The 16,487-nt window shown below is 51.0% G+C and overlaps 4 protein-coding genes across 4 annotated transcripts; 3 read left to right on the forward strand and 1 right to left on the reverse strand.

Moving 5' to 3' along the window:
* Positions 1-79: 79 nt before the first annotated feature.
* On the forward strand, positions 80-1,467 carry DSM5745_05390 (putative pyruvate dehydrogenase E1 component alpha subunit; the record flags this gene model as incomplete). The annotated part of the gene is made up of 4 exons (XM_026747406.1): positions 80-199; positions 253-386; positions 440-894; positions 965-1,467. The coding sequence occupies 4 exons, from the start codon at positions 80-82 to the stop codon at positions 1,465-1,467; spliced, it is 1,212 nt and encodes a 403-aa protein (XP_026603238.1).
* A 4,700-nt stretch (positions 1,468-6,167) lies between these two features.
* Positions 6,168-9,890, forward strand: DSM5745_05391 (class I SAM-dependent methyltransferase; the record flags this gene model as incomplete). The annotated part of the gene is made up of 6 exons (XM_026747407.1): positions 6,168-6,193; positions 6,299-6,378; positions 6,435-6,596; positions 6,675-7,286; positions 7,570-7,986; positions 8,050-9,890. 6 exons carry the CDS (start codon positions 6,168-6,170, stop codon positions 9,888-9,890), a joined length of 3,138 nt encoding a protein of 1,045 aa, XP_026603239.1.
* Positions 9,891-10,122: 232 nt separating this feature from the next.
* Positions 10,123-11,053, reverse strand: pup1 (proteasome core particle subunit beta 2; the record flags this gene model as incomplete). Its single annotated transcript, XM_026747408.1, has 3 exons — positions 10,123-10,767; positions 10,822-10,869; positions 10,928-11,053. The coding sequence occupies 3 exons, from the start codon at positions 11,051-11,053 to the stop codon at positions 10,123-10,125; spliced, it is 819 nt and encodes a 272-aa protein (XP_026603240.1).
* A 576-nt stretch (positions 11,054-11,629) lies between these two features.
* On the forward strand, positions 11,630-16,019 carry DSM5745_05393 (FG-nucleoporin NUP159; the record flags this gene model as incomplete). Its single annotated transcript, XM_026747409.1, has 3 exons — positions 11,630-11,695; positions 11,761-12,454; positions 12,505-16,019. 3 exons carry the CDS (start codon positions 11,630-11,632, stop codon positions 16,017-16,019), a joined length of 4,275 nt encoding a protein of 1,424 aa, XP_026603241.1.
* Positions 16,020-16,487: the final 468 nt, after the last annotated feature.

The raw sequence follows: 16,487 nt of genomic DNA on the forward strand, positions 1-16,487 counted from the left end.
CCAGCACTATTAGAGGCAACTTGAAGCACCCTTTCTTATCAAGTTTCTACAATACATACCATAGTATACTCGACGAACTATGTCTTTGAAGGCATTACTGCGACCGAGAACCCTACCTTTTTTCCGACCCTGGGCCCAAGCCCCAGCTGTTGGCTGCCGATACCTAGCTCATGTCGCCAACATAGAGGATATCCCCAATGTGAGTGAGGCAGCGCAAGTTTCGGGTGCTCATATCTAAACATCTGCCGCTAGGAAGACGACAAGCCCTTCACTGTCCCGGTATCAGAAGCCAGTTTTGAAACATACAACTTCGACCCGCCCTCGTATTCTCTAGAAACGACAAAGAGTCAGCTTAAGCAACTGTACCATGACATGACTTTAATCAGGTATGTTGTACTCATCATATCGATGACCTTGGACCAGCTGACATGATTTGCAGGCGGATGGAATTGGCGGCCGACAGTCTGTACAAAGACCGTAAAATCCGTGGGTTCTGCCACTTATCGACAGGCCAAGAAGCCGTCGCTGTGGGCATTGAACATGCAATTACACGCGACGATAAGCTTATAACCGCCTACCGATCCCACGGCATGACCCTGATGCGAGGCGGAACCTTGAAGTCCATTATAGCGGAACTCCTTGGTCGCCAGGATGGCATCTCGTTTGGAAAGGGAGGGTCAATGCATATGTTCTGCGAGGGCTTTTATGGTGGAAACGGAATCGTTGGCGCTCATGTTCCTGTAGGAGCTGGAATAGCTTTTGCTCAGAAGTATAGCGAAAAGCCCCATGTGACAATCGATCTCTTCGGAGACGGAGCGGCGAACCAAGGACAAGTGCATGAGGCTTTCAATATGGCCAAGTTATGGGACTTGCCGATCATTTTTGGAGTCGAGAGTAGGTCTTCCAATATCATCCCGGCTTCCTTTCCTCCACACGAATAGTGCTAAACACGCTTCGTGCATAGACAACAAGTACGGCATGGGAACGTCTGCCGAGCGAGCTTCGGCAATGACGGATTACTATAAGCGGGGGCAATATATCCCCGGTCTGCGTGTGAATGGCATGGACGTCCTTGCCGTAATGTCGGCCATGAAACACGGGAAAGAATATGTCCAAGCTGGCAACGGGCCTTTGCTCTATGAATATGCCACCTATCGGTATGCCGGGCATTCAATGTCAGATCCTGGAACAGCGTACCGCTCCCGCGACGAGCTGAAGACAGAGCGCGGGAATGATCCAATCTCCAGTTTCCGCGAGAAATTGATCACTTGGGGAGTTTTTTCGGATGATCAGGCGAAGGAAGTCGATCGCAGGATCCGACAGAGGGTAAACGACGAAGTTGCGGAGGCTGAGAGATCTCCGGAGCCCGAGCTCAAGGCCGATGTCCTCTTTCAAGATGTGTATGTTCGTGGTAGCGAACCGAGGCAGCGGCGAGGAAGGACAATCGATGAAACATACTATGCTTGAAGCATATCGTGTCTGGGCGGAAGAGGATAGACTCGAGAAGTACTGAATGCTCGACACATCCGTGTTGTAACGTCTGATAGATTGCTGCAAAGTTTAGTTTGGACCCGCCATGCACAGAAGTCAGAAATCACTTACCACGGGGCCTTCGAATCCATTGCGTATCGCTACCTTGTTCCCTATGTACTCGCGGGAATGGACTCGTGTCATCAATCGACAAAAAGCATGTTCTTGACAGTGCTGAGATGATGGATAGAAGATAGTAATAGGTAAAGAGTTACTAGGATAATGCTATGGGGCACCGAACCTGCCAACCTGGTGGAGGAAGATGAAGATCTAAGCCCGATACGGAACGAATGTTTTTGCAGGCAGACACAGGCTGATCTTTCCAAGCCTCTGATGCTCCAGCAGCTGAGGACCTCCCATTTCGGTTTCCAGCACGAAGATCAGCTAGCGACAGTGAGCACTAAGAGGTTAAAGGTCAACAATGACGGAGTATTAGCTCGTTCATGGATCCAACCCTTGCAATGGAGGACTATACTGCTAACGAAGACTCGCCGCGGAACGTCCAGCTTGCCTCACAAAAGCCTCTGGAATCATTGCAGCCTTCGGTCGTATACTTACTTCAAGAACCTACGAGTTGAGACATCCTCGCCTGCCAGAGTACTCTTGCTACCGTTAGTACTCCGTAGATACGTGTTGTGTCTACCTAGAGGTCTGTGTCTCACTGTCTGTGGATGTCGCCTACTAATCTCCGACAGACCTGAGGGCTAGAGGCCCACCGTCCTTGCATACCTTACAAAATGGAACCCCGCCAATTGTGTTCTTTAATTTGCCGCATCTCTCTTCGGATTTGGGATTCTAGCCTCCCAATCCAACCCGGGATAGCGCGTATAGGGTCATCCGCACCGGACACCATCGAAACCGTTCTACCGCACGTATGACAGTTCAATTGACGCTGCATGGCTGGTTCTCGGTAACATCCTGTCTTAAGTTTGCGTTTAAGGATCTGCTTGACTTTTCAACTGCACTCCGGACCTTCTTAGAAACTAGTCCAGCAGGGATCGGCCATTCCGTGGTGTTGAATGTCAAAGGTATCTTTGTTACCGGGATAGCCCCGGCTTGGTCTTCGACATATCCCCGTCTCTTCAATTAGTATCTTTCCGCGAGGACCGCGACCAGGGGGGTACATAGGTACTCCGTGTTGCTAACTTACTATGGAGTACGCAGAAGCTAGCAAGGCACCATCTCATGAATTCTCCACCAGTATTAGTCGAACACGTAGCAGTGATTTGCAACTAAAAACTTGACGTTCGAGTTTACGGAACTGATGCAGAAGGTTGGACTATTCTAGTGCAGCCGAAGCCTCAACTTGGGCAGTTACAAGGGTACAGCATTATTACACATGCATTGTCAAAGTCAGCGCTCAGCGGCAGTATAGTTCTGCAAATCGTTCTGAAGGGCTGTAGAAGTGGCATTGAGGTATAGGACCCAACAATCTATTCCGCTCTCTGGCTTTCAACACTCTCCAGCTCAGAGAAGCGATCTGCAGGTTGGTAACATCGCCTCATGCATACTTCACGTATAGTCCTTGGTTAAATGGACTATAGCAGATTAATTTGCACGCATTGAATGCTACAGTACAGACGGTTGGATTACGTTGATTCTGAGGAGCTGAGACACCAGTTGGGACAATCATCGCTTCTGTCTTCCTTAAGCGCTAATGCACTTGCCAGGTTTTCGTTGCGCCTTTGAAGCTACTCCGGCGCAATACTAGATCAGTTTCGGTTCGCATTTTGGCTTCTTGCTTACTGGCCCCTTTGTCTTCGTTATCTGAGGTGGTCCCTGATCTCGGACTCGCCGAGCAATCAGCCATCCCACAACAATGATTTGTCATATTGAAACTACTACTGATCAATGAGACGGCGAATATGTTCCCAGGTCCTCACAGACAGTTGGCTATTTGTCTAGACGAATACTAGGATTGACAAGGCAAGACACTGACGAGCCTTCTTTGGGATATAACAAGGTCTATCTGGGCCAAGTCTGCAGACGTTTGCTAGTACTGGGATATACCTGGTTGGCCATGGGCCAATGGTCGATCAACTTTGACGGTCGCACTGGGCAGACACTCTTGCTTTAATGGTGATGATCCGCTTCCGATGAGCGCCCTCGGTGTGACCTCGAACATTCAAAGACAAGTATATCCAGTTGTCGGGGATTGGAGCTGAAGTGATTATTCTTCTTTTGCGCTCCATATCAATGTATACTACGCCGTACTCCTGTCGATATAACGGTTCCAGGCGGGACGGGAATACGAGGGCAGGAAGTGGGGCGAATTCCGACAGTCTGGATCCGGACCGTAGCTCCATTAATAATTGGACCGTGGAGCGGCTGGGCCACAATCTTCCAAATCATGCAAGAAAAGCCAGTGAGTGTGCACTGTGGTATCTGGGTAAAGCCTGAGGCTGGAGGATGTCGGTGACAGCCTGACAAAGCAAGTCCCAAGTCATGATGAGCTGGCCCAGGCGTGCATGGTTTAATATAATTAACTTTGGTCAATATAATGCTAGATTAATTCCGAGTCGGAAGATTCTCAGCGGCCGGGCTGCCCACCCGGGCGGATATTAAGGGAGCGACCCATGGATCAGGATTTCCAGCAGCATGGCACCGTTACCATTGGATCCCGGCTCCTGCTGACGATCGTCCTATATTTTACCTCTTGTACAACTTGTACCGCAGCGCGGCAGCAGTCCTGCATGTCTGTACCGCTAGAAAATGCCAGAGCCCCTATCGGGAAATAGCTTGGAGTCGCTGCAGATGGTTTCATGCGAGGTTGGACGCCGTCGCGGGGATTGACATACCGTACCTAGTCATCAATTTGGAGTGCATCAAGCTGCATGCGTCAGGTGCCTGACGTTAGGGAGGCCGAGAAATCTCACGCCTCCTGATTTATTCTGTCGCTGAGATGCTGGAAGCGAGGAATACTAGTAGCACCCTTGTAGGTTTATGTTGACTTTGAGTGAATCGAGCCCTATTTCTATCATGTTCAGGGTTTCTGGGTTGGCGGCGGCGCAATGGCGCCCCAAATTTAGGGCACTCCCGCCGGAGTTGGAACGCCGTCTATCCCAACAGTCTGGAACGGCGCCTGTGCTTTTTGCTGTACTACGGAACAGACGTCTTAGCAGGGGTTTTGAGGGGCAAAAAAGCAAATCGTGTAAAACATACCCTTCTATCCCCAGGCTCTTACTACATACACGTGGTATGTCATTGATTGACTTCCTCTCTACCTCACAATGGGCATTCGTCTTGAATGCTCGAAGAAAGTAAATGAGCCTGCGGGTATGGTAGCTTTGTACCCTGTTTGAAGTTGAGGTTGAACCATTTTTTAATGCGGCGGAGATGCTCGGGCTACCAATTGCTGGTGACCCTTAGCTTCGGAGATCTTTGCATCTAGACTCCAAATAATATGGAGCTGCGAGCTGCGACTTGCAAGAAAGAAAACCGCGGTAGCAGATTTGGAATCATCGCACCATGGTCCATAATGCATCGACTTGCGTCTCCTGAGGTACTCTTATGGTATCTACTCCTTTGCGAGTCAAGACAGTCGAGCATTGTCATGCAATCGCCCACCGCGCGAACCGCCCGTCTGGTTCGGAGCGTCTAACTTTCTTGGAATTCTGAAAGTCGGGACACTTGACACATTAATCTGCACAGCACTGACCTCCTGCAGCTGGGCCCATCCTCTGACGAGCTATTATTGATTAAACCTCCGCATGGCGTCGTAAAACAAAGCCCCCTTGAATCTAATTATGCGAGGCTTCAGCACAATGACAAAATGACGAAATGATACAAGCCATTCGCTTGGGTTTTCCACCTAGCCAAATCTCACCCCTTTCATGGTTCTATTGGAAGGCTCTTCCAAATCACCTATTCCTTCCGCCCTGTCATTGGACAAATGCGATTTAAGTTTAACTGGGTTCCAAGGTTTCGGCTAAAGCCAAAAGGCAAAACTTAATCCAGCCTGTCGGGACTCAGAGGCGGAAGAAGAAAAAGACTGCCTGAGCTGGACTGTGCCAGCACCTTACCCACTTCAACCCCTCTCTTGACAATTCCATTTCCGTATTTCATTTCATGAAATGCAGCTAGCAGACAGTCTGGACTAGGTTGCGTACGGGCTTACTGTATCTATTTAGACCCTCTTAAATATACTGCACGGCCCATCAAATGAGACGCATCAACTCTTCATACTACCTATCCGCCCTCCTGAGTATACTACTGCCCTTGGACCCTGTTCTGTATCACATCATATACTTTCTCTCGCGTCTCTATACCTTCACTCCAACTTAACAACACGGCTTTCTGCCACAATAACGCAATTCAATAACTAGTCTACCCTACGCTGTTTCTTCTGAAGATATCATTATCAAATTGATATATCTGGACCCATACCCATACAACTGCCGTTTCCGCCCACCCCACATCGCAGTAGCCGGTCAAGAAGGTCCACGGGTGCGGAAGCCAAATATGCCCAGGTCCACCAAAACCACTGGTGGGAGACTCTCTGTAAGTGTTTTGCCCCTGCGCTTTCTCTGCGTGGTTCATGTCTGGTTCGGGATAGCTAGTTGGTTAGGACCTCCACGTTCCTGATTTCTGTACAATATTCTTCCGTCATTGTTGGGTTGACTTTTTGCTGACACAGTATGGCACAGGAACCAACTCGAGATTAGTGAGTACCCTATCGTTGCAGGTTTCTGCATGGTTGACCACCGGACGGCAAATCTACTGTCTCGTGTTTGTGTTGTTATCTGGGAGCTGATGAGGTCAACTGCAGTGACACCCAGTCACTGACTGCCAGTGTAACCGAATATCCAATCGAAAACGGCAGAACGTACCACAAGTACCATGAAGGCTGTACGTTTATTCCTACTAGTGAAATACGAGTAGTGCAAGCTGATTGGGATTTATAGCATACATGTTCCCGAACGATGAGCGGGAAATGGACCGTCTAGACATGCAGCATCACATGTGCAAGATGTTAACGGGAGGCCGCCTGTTCTTTGCTCCCATCATAAACCCCCGCAATATCATCGATATCGGTACGGGCTCCGGAATATGGCCAATAGAGATGTGTAAGTTTCATCTACCTTCTATGTTCTCCAAGTTGCGCCATAACATATGGCTTCGTTTCTCATGGCATCTCCCCGCAGCACAAATCTTTCCAAACACCCAAATCACGGGCACCGATCTCTCCCCCTGCCAACCTACCGAAGTCCCCGAAAACGTCCACTTCATCGTCGACGACATCACAGAGGACGAATGGCTCTGGGACCGCAACTCCCTCGACTACATCCGCACGGGCCACCTCTCTGCATCCCTCCCCTCATACAAAGAGCTGCTACGCAAGATGTACAGCCACCTCAGGCCAAACGGGTGGGCCGAGATCCACGAGTTCGATACCATGGTCCGCTGCGATGATGGCACAATGCCACCGCTCGATGACTCCATGTTCAGCACATACCCCTTCCAAGACTGGTGTGACCTGCAAATACAGTCCGGTCAGGTCACGGATCCACCGCGGCAGGTGCGTGTAGCGCACCGTCTTGCGCGTGGAATGAGAGAGATGGGTTTCGTCGATGTTCAAGAGCGTATATACAAGGTCCCTGTCAATAGATGGCCGACGGACCCGCACCTGCGAAGCGTTGGGCAATGGATGGAATCGAATATACTAGAGGGGTTGTCGGGCTGGTCATATAAGCCGTTAAGGCTGCTGGGGTGGTCAAAGGCCGAGATCGAGGTCTTCCTCGTGAATGTGCGCAAGAGTGTGCAGGATAGTCGGGTCCATGCTTATTTTAATTTTCATGTTATAATTGGGAGGAAGCCCCATCCTGGGGATGTAAGATGAATTCAGAGATTACCTGACAATTGGGGCTCTTGGGTCCTGAGACTCGTCATAAATCACTCAAGCGACTGTCTAGAGTATTCCCAGACTAAGCCACTACCTAGGCTCTGTAAATATGTGGAAAATCGATCCAGTCCAATTTGAAGTCCGTGAGACCGGGTGAGAGAGCCAAGTTATGCCTGATTTATGCCTGAGGCCTATAGGAAAGTATCAGCTTAGTCATTCCAAATCGTGGACCTCCGAGGGTCGGTTCGGCTCAAGCTCACATCAACCACACGCAGAACGTCAGAGCGCCCAATTGCTTGAATGGCACCATTGCCTCATGTCTCTCGGGAGATGTGCCTATAGGCATGCCACTGCTTCATCTTCAAGCACATTTACAGACCACCTATGGATCAGCGACGAGCTTCTAGCATCGACCTTTCGGCGTTTCGTGAGCGGCCAACGACGTTATGAGAGCCGGGTTCCGGGGCCACTGGAGGCCAGGAGGAGGCTGGCCAAGCGGAGGAACACAGCTCTGGCAAGTATACCTGGCTCCGGGCCCGGGGACGATATTGCGAGCTTGCTTGGAAAGAATGGACGGGAGCATATGAAATGGAGTGAGCCGGATAAAGGTTTCGGTAAGTCTTGAATGGCATCCTTGCGTTTGATAGCTAGTCTGACACTAGTCTGACATGGTATAGACATTCCATTTTCTTCGCCGCCACTACCCCCACAATCAATGAGCTTGTTTGACCACTTTCTGAATCCGGACGCGTTCGATTCTGGGGATATGGAGGACACTAGCCCGGATTCCGGGAGGCTCACGCGCGAGGAGTTCTTTGGAGATAGGCTGCACGAATACCAGACAGTAAACGATCTGAGGGGCGCTATTCGTGAATTGGAGATCGATCTCCGACAAGAACCGAGCTCGAGCCGTCTACTATTTGATCACTTGTTGGCGCAGTCATTGCACAGAGGAGGTGCTGTGGATGAGCTAGCGCTGTTCCTGGATGATTCGCATCTTAATATTCCCGGGGCAAGGAATTACCTGCGTTTGGTTGAGCATTCTATGTCTCCAAATCTCCGGTCGGGCAGACGGCGTGCGCTGTTTAATCCCGTTTTACGAGCCTTGGAGCTTGGAGTTGTCCCTCGCCGAGAGATTTGTGCGATCATAAGTTGCTGGTCAGACTGGGGGGAAACTCGAGAAAACTGCCGTAAGGCCCGCCGAGAACTGATGAAAGTCTATCGCGAGATTTGGGGCGCGATTGGCAAGTGTGATGTTTACGGGCATCAACACTTGGAACAGTCGCTTGTTGATGCTTGGCTTGGCATCTGCTGGGAGAATGGCACCGTGGGCTACCTTCGATTAGCCAAAGACATTCTGCTGGCCACCGACTATGGGCTGTCAAGGAGCCGTTCATGGTTGCCGAAGTTCGTCGCTAGATTGCTTTCTGACCCCAGCTATTCACTTCCGACGCCTGATATGGATATTATCATAGAAAGCTTGAAGCCATTCGATGTCGATGTCATCTCGAATTCCTTGATACGTGGCACTGACGCTCTATTCACTTCAAATAAGACACGATATCTCCGGAGATGGGGGAAATGTCTGGCTAGGCTTCATGATGCCTCTGAACTCACCTCATCTGAAGCCTGGACTCGCGTACGGAGTGAACGTGACCCAAGGGTGGAGCGACATCTGGTGCTGCGGCGTCTCTGGATGCTACACACAATGAGGAGGTTCTCTCAGAGACGAGCATCCAATCTCACCAAAACGGCCACCAAACACCTGTATAGACACTATGAGTCTTTGCGAAGATACACGAAAAGGAAAGACAAAGTCACTATTGACTTGTGGACTAGCCTGATCCATCACATCTCCCGCATGAAGATTCCATTCAACTTGGAGGCGATTGCCGACGATTTGAGAACTGGAAAGCCAATGACGTACACGATGAGAACTCGTCTTCGACAGTTCCAAAAGCGACCATTATCGTTCAGCAACATATTTGCGGACGTACAAGCCTACAACGCCGCCCGCCACGCCTTCGGCAACAATGTCGACAGCCAAATCCGCCAGGTCGACGTCGGCAGCCCCGACTTCCGCGACTGGGCGATCCAAACCGCAAGAACCGGTGACTCATCCGCAGTCTTCTCTATTCTCCGTCTCCTGCGCTCCCACACGCCAATCAAGATCGCCCTGTCTAGAGCATGGCCTCTCCCCGACACCGCCGACAAAGCCCCTATCCGCTACGATCCCCGTCCCAGGAATGCAGGCTCTCCGGATCCTCACGCCGTGCTAGATATGATTCATGCCCTAGCAACTTCGGTTGCGTGCGCGAAACAGCTTTCGCCGCAACGTGCGTATCGCCTGGTTCGTTGGATCTATATCTTCCTTTATAGACACGGTGCGCCTATTCAGTCGCCTATGGCGCGCGCTCTGTATTATGCTGGCATTGTGAGGTTTCGCAAGGAGAAGGGATATATCAGTCCAGCTCAAAATGACTATATTTGGGATGTTGTGAGGCGTGCGGTGGTCTGAATAGATAATGGTTCTGTGTGAGTTTTGCGCTTTTTGCTTGCTTTGTATCATATACCGCGGGACGACTTTTAGTTACATTTGATACCCTGCACCTGTCTATAGGCTCTGGCGGTTATTCCGCATGAAAAGCGACGATAAGTCCTTAAAAACGTTTCCATGATCATTCGGTAGGACGATATTATTTAGTAGCCGATCGAAACAGTTTGCTCAATTACAGCAGGTCAACTCTTATCTAAGGGTCCACTTCCATCAGATTGGGGTCACCAGAGATCTCCTCAACAGTAACATATTTCCTCAGATCCTCCTTGGTGAACACCTTTTCGTTCAGGTAAGCTGTGGTGCCCTTGGGGAAGCGGTAGTCCCGTTCCTTTCGGCCACGCTCGTTGGGCTTCTCGAAGTTCCGTAGCAGTTGCGTAGGCTTGTCCTTCTCGATAACACAGACATCGACATTGCTACCGGATCCGAGATCGTTGAAAATACCGGCCTTGATGGCCTCAGACGCCAATGCAATCGCCTCCTCCTTGTTTAGGTTGGGCTTCCACGTCGACTCGAAGACGGACATGGCCGCTAGCGAACCAGATCCCATGGTCACGTAGGGAAGCTTGTCTGTTGATCCGTGCGCGTGCACAGTGTAGAGGCCGACGCCGGTTGGGTCGACACCCGCAACAACCAGGTACGCACCGATGTGTCCCTGGTAGCGGAAGAGGTGTTGCTTGAGCATGGTCATGCAGGTGATTACTCGTGGGGGCCGGCCGGTCGATAGGGAGTGTAGTTCAATGTTGGAGCTGATCAGGGCGGTGGTGAACTCAGTGTCAGCAGCTGTACCAGCACCAGCGCACCAGATTTTAGGGGCGATATAGTGTAATTTCTCGCAGTTCTATTCAAAGTCAGTCTGTCTGTCATAGCATCCCGGAGGATGTTATGTGGCTACCTTGTCTGCAACTATGGGCCCGGAGGTCGCTCTGGTATCTGCGGCGATCTGGGCTAATGGTTAGTTCCATCAACCACAATGTCGGTATCGATTCGAATGGACTCACAACAACACCATTGTCGTATATGCAGCCAACAATCGTTGTACCCGTGCTAGTAGCTTTGGGAAGCGGTGCTCCCTTGGCGTGAAGAGCCGCGTTGCGGTTGTAGTTGGAGAAGTCGAAACCGCCCATGACAGCGTCTGAGAATCAATGTAGGAGTAAGATATCAACAGACAGTGGTTTTGCAGGAAATATGAGCCCTAAGGAGCTGGAATGATCAATAAATGAGGAAGCGGGATTGAGTCGGAGAGATGAGAGCTGGGGGATGAATGACCTTGGGGAGCTGGAGTGACGAAGCTTCCCGCCGCCTAGTTGTGGTGCCTGAGATGTCAGGCTGCTACAAGTCCCGTGCCCAGAGCCCACGCTCCTACTACTGTTTTTGTTCCTTTGGCGATCAACCCGATTTCAATAACAGCCATGGGTTTCACGCTTCCTTGCTGCCTGTGATCAAGCACCTGTCCGTGGTGGACAACTCTACCCTCCATCTATCACATTGCGCCTTCCAACATCCTCGCCAACCCCGATCCTTGAAGGGAGTTGGTCAAGTTTACCAGTTTTGCGCAGCTCTTCAACCGGAGTCCTCAGCAACTCCAACGCCGCTCTTTTCCATCGCCGACGCCGATTTCCCATTCTCCCCATGCTTCAAATTTCAGAATACTCTTAGGCGATTGTCCTCGTTCTACCTCGGCCGATCTAGGCAAACTCAGAATGGCATTCAGCATGGGAGCTCTGAACCCGGAACTGGGACCTGAACTTCCAGATCTCTATGCGGAGGTAAGCGCTGAGTGCCCGTGTATAGTCGATCAATCCACCGGTATGACTGCTAACACTCGGCTTAGGAGGTCGGTTTCAAAGGTGTTTCCGGCGACAGCGACATCCAATTCCTTTCTACACCCTGGCCTGCCGACGCGCTTCCAGCCCCGTCCTCCACTTTACTCGCCGTCGCGGCCACCAAAGGCATCGCGGTCGGTGCGAGCCCCAATTCCTTGTCAATTGCGACCACCGAATCCATTAGAGCGGCAATATCCTCGAAAGATGGGAAGGAGAAGGTCAAGACAAAGCCGTTTCAACCGCAGGCAACTATCTCGCTCCCCGGACGACCTACACATATCGCCTTTGCCTCTGATGACACCGCGCTGGTGCTTGCTACTGAGAATGGATCTCAGCTCTCGGTTTTTGAGACAGGCAGCCTACTTCAGCCCAATGCGCAGCCCGCCATATCCATTCCTACCAACGGCGCCACTTTCCGAACTGTCGCGCCTAACCCAGCACAAGCAGGGGATTCCCATTCATCACTAGTTGCTTTGGTTACAGTTGCTGGCGAGCTCTTGATTGCAGACCTCAAGGCCGGCAATCTTGTCGCGGGGCCCAGCGGGAACATTTTGAAGACTGATGTCAGCTCTGTTTGCTGGAGTAACAAAGGAAAACAACTTGTAGCTGGTCTGGTGGACGGAACTGGTTATCAGATGACGCCGGAAGGCACGCAGAAGGACATCATCCCCAGACCTTCCGACCTAACAGATCCTTGCCACGGTATGTCTTCGTTGGATAAGATTGTATTCTGCCCAGCTAATTCTGATTAGTATCTTCCATCGCGTGGCTTGAGAACGATATCTTCTTAATGGTGTATACTCCGAATGTTGCAGAAGATGATATGGGGATGACACCCTCATCATCGTACTATATCATCACCAGACGAAAGCAACAATCCTTCCTGGCACAAAGGCTGCCTGAATTGGCTAGTCCTTTTGGTTATAAACGCGCACCGGCTTACCAGTTCATCGCTCGGATCCGAGGCTACAAGCCCCATCTGACCGACGCTCTAATTGTGTCTTCTACAGCCTCTGCAGATGTCGGACTGATTACTAGGTCCTCTCAAGCGCTAGCAAGTGATGATACTGCTAAATCTATCGTGGGGCAATTTGCTACGACCGAAGTGAACGATGACTCAAAAAAGGCCTCTGTTCCTTTGAAGGACTCGATCGATGAAACCTCTGTGATAGGGTTAGGACTCGACCTTTCCAGTTCGGAAGTCGTCATAGCCCCGATATACGGAGAGGACATCGCTGAGAGTTCGACCCCGTTGCCCAATCTCCTCCTTTTGAATCACGAGGGTATATTATGCTCTTGGTGGTTCATTTACAACGACTCAATCCGGCAAAAAATACCGTACGATGGTTTAGCTTCTGCCAAAACGCAACTACCGCCTGCACTACAACCACAAGCAACACAACCGCAGCCCGCGGCGCAGTCGGCTTTTGAGCAGTCGTCCTTCGGCAGCCCGGCTGCACTATCTACTTTTGGCTCCTCGGGCTTCGGGAAGCCATCTGCGGTACCTTCGTTCGGTAGTCCGTCGGCTCTAGGAAAGCCACAGCAATCTACATTTGGACAGTCTTCTTTTGGTGCACCGGCCTTTGGTACGCCCGCTGCATTGGGCTCAAATGCGCCGCAATTCGGTCAATCCGGCTTTGGGCAACCGTCAACACCTGGAAAGTCTCTTTTCGGGTCATCTGGTGCACCGACAGGCGGTGGCTTTGGCTCGTTCGCGAATGCAAACGGCGGGAGTGGTTTTGCCAGTCTCGCTACGTCGAAACCCTCTGAAGGGTCACCGTTTGGCAAATTGCCTACGGAAAACCCTTTCGGGAAGTCTTCTGGAACCTCCGCATTTGGTGCCCAGTCGGAAACCACAGCGTTCGGGTCTCAAAAGACGGAGGAGTCCAAGGGAGGTTTCGGCTTAGGGACCACCGGGTTTGCCGTCGGATCAACTTTCAAGGGAGATGGCACTGCGGTCAATGATGCCCCAAAACCAGACAAGCCTTCTGGATTGTTCTCATTCGGCTCATCTTTCGATGAGATGGTTTCCACACCTAACAAAACTAGTCCCCCCACAGAAGCCATGGATGACATTGAGGACTCGAGAGCTCCCACTCAGAACCTTCCGGAGTCAAGGCAACCAGCAACATCCATTTTTGGCGCTCCTTCGAAGCAGACCACCGAGTTATCAATGTTCGGATCTCTCGGGTCTCAGTCGCAAACCCAGTCGCCTTTCGGCTCAGCGCAAACGAGCAAGTCTCCATTCTCAGTGCTGGGCAGTAATAACACCAAAAACGAAGCACCTAGCCCTTCGTCGGCTCCCTCGGAGAAGACTGCACTTGCTAGTTCACCTTTCACTAAAGCCAAGTCACCAGAACCGGAGCCGCCCCTTCCTCCTGACTCTACAAGCAAGGCCGTGTATGGACCAGGTGATACATCGGCGTCTTCAAATGTCTCTAAAAGTTCTGTGGATGATGCACCTCTACCACCGGACTTTACGACGTCGCGGAAGTCTCCGGAACCCGAAAGTGAGAAACCTCTGCCTCCTGACTTCACCATAAAGCCGAAGAAAGAGGAACCAGAGGACGAAGGGGCAGCGGAAGAAGCACCGTTGCCTCCCGATTTTACGAAGCCAATTAAGCCTTTCGCAAAAGGGCCTCCATCTGTTCCGGACGAATCGGACGCAGGCTCAGAACCAGGCCTAGATGCAGGTTCAGACGCTGATTCGGACGCAGGTTCAGACGCAGCTGAATCAGAAAGAGGTCCCCCTGATGATGACTCTGAGTTTGAAGACAGCGGTGAAGATATTACGCACGAAGTCAATGCACCAAGCGTTGAATCATCACCAGAGAGCTCTTTTGATGACAAACAGACGGATGAAAGTCCAGCTGGTGGGATCTTTGGCAATAACAAATCACGTCAGCTCTTTGGGGAAATAAGCAAGCCTTTGTTTCCCAAGGCAGCCGAACCTCCTAGGTCCCCTAGTCCCGTCCGCCCTCCGCGCAACCGAAAAGGCCTTCCGAACCTTGAAAATCTCCGGTCTGTCAGTGCTCCTCACAAACCAGGAGATGCTCTCGCTGCCCGGAAAGCCTCTCTCTCTGAACTAGCCAAGCGCGAAGAGCAACGAAAACCGGGGCGCCGTACTCGGGAACCTCAACCAGCCGAGGCGGAAGAAGAAGCTTTATCGGATGATGAAGACGAGCGACTTCGTGCGGATCTCAACCGGCCTCTGGAACCCGTACCTACCCTAGATCCATTCCTGCCTCACCAGGATTACACGGGCGAAACCACGAAACCCGGCATCCCTGGCCAAATTGAGAGGCTTTACCGCGATATCAACTCTATGGTGGACACTCTGGGGATCAATGCACGCTCTCTATCATCTTTCCTCCTGTACCAACAAGGCTCAACTGACTCCGATTGGGTTAGCGTTCTAAAAAGCGATAGCCCAACCGATATTCTAGACGAGAAACTCTTTCTCCGGCAAATCGAGGACCTGGATTCCACGGTCAGCACTCTTGCGGGGTTTCTGGAAGAGAACCGAGTACAAGGGGTTGAAGATAAGCTCGAGGCTTGCCGAGAATTGCTGAGTAACGACATTCTCACGCTTCGTAGTCAGTGTGCCAGTATCAGAAAAACTCTTGATGCGTACACCGATGCTGCAGCAATAGTTTCCGCGCCCCTTTCGGCCGAGCAGGCCAACCTCCAACAAGATCTACGAACATCATCCGCCGATATCCAAACGAAATTGGCAGATCTGGAGTCTGCGGTATCTCTACTGCGAGCTAAGATTGCCGATGCTCCCCGCGTCGATGGGTCGCGGTTGACCACTAGACGTCCCACAGTTGAGAATGTTACATCAACAATCGCGAAGATGATGAACATGGTCGAAAGCAAGAGCGGTGATATTGATGTGTTAGAAGTCCAAATGAAAAAGCTAGGCTTTGATACATCGGCTGCTCCCTCAAGCCGAGAGGGATCTCCCTTCGCGACACCAAGAAAGGGCCTGAGCAAACTTCCAGTTACTCCAGGATCTCGCGATGACCCTGTCAGCTTATACCACACGCCTGACTCCAGCTCCAGGGGCGTCAACTTTCGTTCAAGCATAAATGGCTCGGCAAAAGCAAGCAGACTTCGTCTCGTGGAAATGGTCAGCGATGTGGGTAACAAGAGGGAGATCGCGCAATGGAGGGCAAAAATGCAGCGCAAGCAGCATCTTATGGGAAGCCTCAGGAAAGCTATTGAGGAGAAGAAAACGAACGTCCGGAGTGTGGATGATCTATAGAGCCACACGGGTCGTCTATTGCATGCTTACTGGGATGTTATTAATATTATTGCGACGATTGATAAGACCGACGAGTCACGGCATGGAGCAATTGGGGATGGCAGTGTTGCTTTTGTACTGTACATAGATCTTGTCTCTTTTGCTTTGAACTTGGCGTGAGTTGGCTTGCCGTTAATCGGCAAATAAAACAATCAAGTACACGTCTTGAAACTTAATGGCCCATTGGCTTCAGCATTTCCTTAGATCCTCGGACAAGTTCTCATCTTCTGGGTTCTTTTGTTTGCTACTATTCATTTATATACTTCCGCCGCCTTTGCCCTGATCCACGACGGCCAACACGACCATACCCAGTAGACGTATCAATCGAACGAACAACTGTTTCATGTATGCCTCCAACAAAGCCGCAGATTGAAAAGAAGCCAGGAACTGACAAATAATACCTTTCAGTAGTTTCGTGAGAATGGTTCA

The sequence above is a fragment of the Aspergillus mulundensis genome (assembly GCF_003369625.1).
Source record: "Aspergillus mulundensis strain DSM 5745 chromosome Unknown scaffold_5, whole genome shotgun sequence".
Lineage (NCBI taxonomy): Eukaryota > Fungi > Ascomycota > Eurotiomycetes > Eurotiales > Aspergillaceae > Aspergillus > Aspergillus mulundensis.